The sequence below is a fragment of the Nicotiana tomentosiformis genome, chromosome 6, assembly GCF_000390325.3.
Source record: "Nicotiana tomentosiformis chromosome 6, ASM39032v3, whole genome shotgun sequence".
NCBI classification, from domain to species: Eukaryota; Viridiplantae; Streptophyta; class Magnoliopsida; order Solanales; family Solanaceae; genus Nicotiana; species Nicotiana tomentosiformis.
Window position 1 is genome coordinate 86,158,926 of NC_090817.1, and position 6,338 is coordinate 86,165,263.

General features: G+C 30.1%; 1 protein-coding gene across 1 annotated transcript; it reads left to right on the plus strand.

The window, feature by feature from the left end:
* The first annotated feature begins 3,106 nt into the window (after window positions 1-3,106).
* LOC138894353 (secreted RxLR effector protein 161-like) lies at window positions 3,107-3,508 on the plus strand. The gene has a single exon (XM_070179047.1). The coding sequence runs from the start codon at window positions 3,107-3,109 to the stop codon at window positions 3,506-3,508; it is 402 nt and encodes a 133-aa protein (XP_070035148.1).
* The last annotated feature ends 2,830 nt before the right edge of the window (window positions 3,509-6,338 follow it).

Genomic DNA, 6,338 nt, shown 5'->3' on the forward strand with positions numbered 1-6,338 from the left:
TTCATCTTTTGTATATTCTACTAGTTTCCCACATACTTATGACACCAGATCTTGACACGTATTAGTAGACTTTGATTTTCAGTTTGGGTTGTAATTCAATAGTTATAACTGTTTTAGATGTTTCCGTTTGTTTGCCAAAAAAATCCTTTATTTACCAAATGTGTTATAAATAAGTAAAACTGAATGGGAAATCACTAAGTTATTCGCAGTTGGCTTGTCCAGCAACGGTGTTGGACGTGGCCTGACATGGAGTTGGGTCGTGACAAGAAAAATACGCAAAAAATATACTCACAGTGAATAATTTTTAAAAATAAAGAAACTGAGAGTGTTTTGTGCAATTAAATTTAAAAATGAAAAGATCGGCTAATTTACCTGATAAAAAGATAGAAACTTTGATGAAGTGGTGAAGAAAAGACCATAAAAGAAGTAGAGATAACTTGGGTATGAAATATTGGTAACAAACTAAGAAGCAAATTAGACATGATTCCTTTTGCCAAAAATCATCTGAATTGTTGTGTGTGGATTTCTTTGTTGTTTATACAATATCTAAGCGAAAAGTATTTTGATCAGCTCTCAAAAACTTTTCCATTCCCATTATGTGCACATCTGGATGAGGGTCGAAAGAAATAAAACAGCCTTTATTGAATTAGAATTTAAAAAGTTATCATTGAGAGAGCAACAATAAAAGATAAATGGTAGGGAATTGCAAAAGTTAACTATTGAAGACATGAAAGTCCATAGAAATTCTAAAATATTAACTCTAGAAAACGTGTAGATTTATATGTATATAATGTACTAATAAATTCACTAAATGCCAATGTAAGTACTAAAATAAAAAAGCAAACTTTAGAAGAATTGGAAAGAATAATTAGTTATTAAGGGTAAAAATGTCACTCAAATTTTGAAGGATATTATTATAAATTTACTTTAACTTTAGGTTTTCATGCTTATTATATAGTATGATATTATGTCTAAATTACAGTGAAGTTAACGTATGATACATTAATTGTCCATTAGCTTCCTATGTGTTTCTGATGGAGAAAAAACGTAGGATGATTTCCTATTTAAGGAGGTGGTGATAGGTCATTATACTGTGCAATTTAGAAAGTCACTACACCATCAAAAATGAGTTGCTATAGTGTAGAATTACCTATATACAAATTTTTATCTCAAACAATAATGGAGGGAGGTAAGTCGATCTTCATATTCCGCTGCAATTTCGTTCTCTCTCTGTGTTAGATATGTTTAGGTTATGTAAATGTCTTACAATTTGTATCAGAGTAATTTTAACCACTGCCTTGTGATTTTCAGAGTTTGCATATGGTCAAAAATACTTTATCACCTTTGTAGATAATTACTCACAATACATGTATCTCTACATGCTTCATAATAAGAGCGAAGCATTAGAAGTCTTTAAGGTTTTCATGGTTGAAGTAGAGAGACAATGCGGAAAGCAAATTAAGATTGTGAGATCTGATAGAGGTGGTGAGTATTATGTTCGATACACTGAGGATGGACAAACACCAGATCCATTTGCTAAGTTTCTTCAAGAAAATGGGATTGTTCCCCAATATACTATTCATGGTTCTCCAAACCAAAATGGTGTAGCGGAAAAACAAATTGAACTTTAATAGACATGGTGCAAAGTATGTTGAGTAGCTCTAAGATACCTAAGTCCTTGTGGATTGAAGCTCTTAAAACACTAGTGTATATATTAAATCGAGTTCTAACCAAGGCTGTCCAAAGAACATCTTTTTGAGTTATTTAAAGGTTGAAAATCGAGTTTGCGACATATACACGTATGTGGATGCCCATTTGAAGTTAGAGTATGCAACTCACAAGAAAAGAAACTGGATCTGAGGACCATTAATGGGTATTTCACTGGATATGCCGAAAGGTCTAAAGGTTATCGATTTTATTGTCCATCTCATAGCACTAGAATTGTGGAGTCAAGAAATGCAAACTTTCTTGAGAATGACTTGATTAATGGCAGTGATTAATTTCAGAACATAGTATCTATAAGCGAGCAGCCTTCCACTTTAAGTGAAAGATTAGTTATTGTACATAACACTCCTCAAGTACAATTGGGTGTTGAGAAATCACTCATTGAGGTTCTATAAGCTTCTGAGAATATTTCAGTAAATCAAATTGTTCAAGAAATTCTAGAAACTATTATATTGAACAACCAGTTGAACAACATGATCCTTGGAAAGATATTAATATAATATTAAAAAATATCTACTAGTGAAATAAAATCAATAATTTCTAGTGACTATGTTGTGTATCTACAAGAATTTGACATTGGAGCCGAAAATGATCCTGAGTCTTATTCACAAGCTATGAGTTGTAAAACATCAAAATTATGGTACAATGCCATGAAAGAAGAGATGAACTCCATGAAGAGTAATGAGGTATGGGATCTTGTCGAGTTGCATAATGGTGTAAAAGCCATTGGATGTAAATGGGTCTTTAAAACTAAAATAGACTCATTGAAAACATAAAGAGATATAAGGCAAGACTCGTTGCTAAAGGATTTAATCAAAAGGAAGGAATCGATTATACAAAGACTTTTTCTCCTATATCTAAGAAGGATTCCTTACGCATCATGTTGGCATAATAGCACATTTTGATTTAGAATTATAATAAAATGGATGTGAAAATCGTATTTTTCAATGAGGATCTAGAGGAAGAGGTTTAGATGAAATAACGTGAAGGATTCTCCTCTAATAATGGTGAGAACTTGGTATACAAGCTAAAGAAATCCATATATGGATTGAAGCAAGCCTGCCGTTAGTAGTATTTAAAATTTCATGATGTTATCTCTTCATTTAATTTATTGAGAACATTATGGAACAATGTATATAGCAGAAGATCAGTGTGAGTAAAATTTATTTTTTAATTTTATATGTGGTTGATATACTTCTTGCACTCAATGATAAGGGAATGCTATATGAAGTGAAATATTTTCTCTCTCAAAAAAATTGATATGAAAGAAATGGGTAATGCATCTTATGTCAATTGCATTAAGATTCATCGAGATAGATATCGAGGTATTTTAGGTTTATTCCAGGAAACCTATATCAACAAAATCTTAGAGAGATTTTAGATGAAGGATTGTTCACCAAGTGTAGCTCCCATAGTGAAGGATGACAAGTTCAATTTGAACCACTTCCCGAAGAACGACCTTGAGAGGGAACAAATGAAGAACATTTCATATGTTTCTGTTATTGGAAGCTTAATGTATGCTCATATTTGCATTAGACCTAATATTGCATTTGTTGTTAAAATATTAAGAAGATATCAGAGTAACCTAGATCTTGACTATTGGAGAGTTGTAAAGAAAGTTTTAAGATACCTTCAAGGGACAAAAGACTACATGTTTATGTTCAAACGACCAGAAAATTTGGAAGTGATTGGCCACTATAATTCAGACTTTGCTGGCTATGTTGATTCACGCAAATCAACATTAGGATACATTTTTGTGTTGGCTGGTGGAGCTATATCTTAGAGGAATGCCAAACAGACTCTGACTGCTACTTCCACTATGGAGGCTGAGTTCGTTTCTTATTTTTAGGCTACATCACGTGGTGTATAATTGATCAGCAGTTTCATTAATGGGCTTAGTATCATTGATTCGATCTCTAGGCCATTAAGAATATATTGTGATAATTCAGTTACTGTTTTTATGGCTAAGAATAACAAAAGTGGGAGTCAAAGTAAGCATATAGATATTAAGTATCTAGCCATAAGATAAAATATTAAAGATAAAAAAAGTGGTCATTGAGCACACTAGCACTGAGTTGATGTTAGTTGATCCTTAAATTTATGGATCATGTTGTTAGAATGGAACTTGGTTTCACTATGTAAATTATTTTTTTGTAACAACGAATATTGATGAAACTCTAATATTATATGAAATTTCTCATATTGTTATTGTGTACATATTCAGTTATTTTGAGAAATATCGCTAAAGTATGGATCTATAGTAAATATTGAGTTTATTCATTAAGAAATATGAGCTAAGGATTAGAGGCATGATACATTATGATACATGGAAGATAATACTCGTTCTTAGAGGACTTATCGCTATGATTCATGTATTTTTTTCTTTTACAGAAAGAATAATTGGCGAGTTTTGAGTAACATTGTAAGTATATGCGGACCAAGTGTGAGAATATAAGTTACTTATTCATTTAAGTGGTCCATATTCATGTGAAAGTCCATTTCTTATTTTTCTTCTTTATTGTTGAGACATGAACTTACAAAAAGACTTAAAGTTACAATGTCTTTATTAATATTATGTTATGTCTAAATCAAAGTGAAGTTAACTTATGATACATTAATTACCCGTTAGCTACCTGTGTGTTTCAGATGAAGAAAGATATAGGATAATTTCCTATTTAAGAAGGTCGTCATAGATCCCTATACCGTGCAATTTAGAAAGTCACTACACCATCTAAAGCGAGTTGATACAGTGTAGAAGTACCTATACACAAAGTTTTATCTCAAACAATAATGGCGGAGGTAAGTCGATCTTTCTATTCCGCTGTAATTCCGCTCACTATATGTGTTAGACATTTTTAGGTTGTGTAAATGTCTGACAAGAAGTAGTAGTTAATTGTGATAGAGATACCTAATAGATATTGATATCAGAAAAATTTAATTGATAAACATAAATTATTGTACATGTGTCTTTTGTCCGATTCAAAATTATGAGTCTTTTCATCTATAAATTAGGAGAAAGAATATTAGTTGATTTATACAAATAATAAATCGAAGGTTAAGAAGACATTTTGACTGAAGTCTAAAGAAATAATCAAAACATTTTACTGAATAAGACCTTGTCTTACAATAATTTGCACAGTCATATAAAGTGAAAAGGGGATAATTAAAAAAAAAAAAGAAAAAGAAAAGATGAAAATCAGGATATTTTTATGACAAAGGCATATTCATACTTGTAAAAGAAATTTTTTTTTTTTAAAAAGGAGCTGAAGCCTCTAAGAGTTGTACTAATTAAGGCAAACTTATTACTACTATAAAATAGAGAATTTTGCTTTTTTCCCCTAAGGATTAATGAAGCGGTTTAGTACTTCCCAAATGATGCCTAGTCCATGATATTAATTTCTAGATAGTTTCCCGATATGACTTTGCCTAAAATAACATAGAAATCCAAAGGTCTAAAAGATAAATGACATACCTTGAAGTCCTAGAACAAAATAATAAAAGGAACAAAAATACTCTTGTCTGGAGCCTAAAGGAAATGAAATAGACTTAGATGTTTGTGTAGTTGGACTCGAGCAAAATACACCAAAGAATAAGATTTCTGATCGACAGAAGAGGAAAAGGATAAAGTAATGAACTGATTACAGCAACTCAATTTCTACCCTAAGTAGATGTGTATGATGAATACTCAGTAGTTCCTAATTGGGTAGATAAAGTAAATTTGTATTATCATGTTTTTGTCTGAAAGTTGGGACTATGTGAAACTTTAGTTTTTATTTTGTTTTTGAGATGTACATATCTCTTTAATAAATAAAACTACTTATAATTAGCCAAAAAAAAGGAACTAATTAGACACTTTGCTCTCTTCGTTAATTTATAAAAGTACAGTAAGAATGTCAACAACAATTAATAAAGGCTCGAAATGTGAAAAGGTTATAAAAAATGATTAAGAAATTTATGGTAGATGAAATAATTCTTCATTTTCAACTCAATGTAATAAAAAATAATCATTTCTTGGAAGGTAATTTTTTTCTTAAGGGCAAAATGGTCACTCAGATTTTAAAGGATATATTTGTAGATTAATATTTTTAAAGCATATATTTGTAAATTAACTTTAGAGTTTGGGTATTCAAACTTTTAGTATAAGATATATGATATATTATATGATAATATTTGTGAGCACCTAATTTTTTACTATATTTAGGATTTTTCAACACTTTTTAGTTGTAAATAATTTTAAGTTTAATCTACATATTTTAACCTTTATTTCACTTATTTTAGTAGGTTTATTTGATAAAATTGAAATCATACAAAAAGAGTCACATTTTTAGATATTAGTTGTGTTTTATTTGCAAAAAAGAAAAGAAAATTTACAAAAAATATATGTTTCTTCTAATTTGGTAAGACTAATAATTTTATAACTTTTCTTAGCAGTTTATTATATTTTATCTAGTTTAAAATATTAGTGTAGTAATTTAAATTTTAGATTACCTTAAAAAAAAGATAAAAAAAGGGAGCCAATGAAAAATTATCACATGGCAAAAGATTTTCTCTTATCATCATGTGATAACTAATTCACATGCACTTTCCTAGTAATTTTCTACAAATAACACCTA

What these genes read in the sequence shown, in the direction of transcription:
- LOC138894353 (XM_070179047.1), top strand. Translation starts at nt 3,107, where the DNA reads ATGAAGGATTGTTCACCAAGTGTAGCTCCCATAGTGAAGGATGACAAG.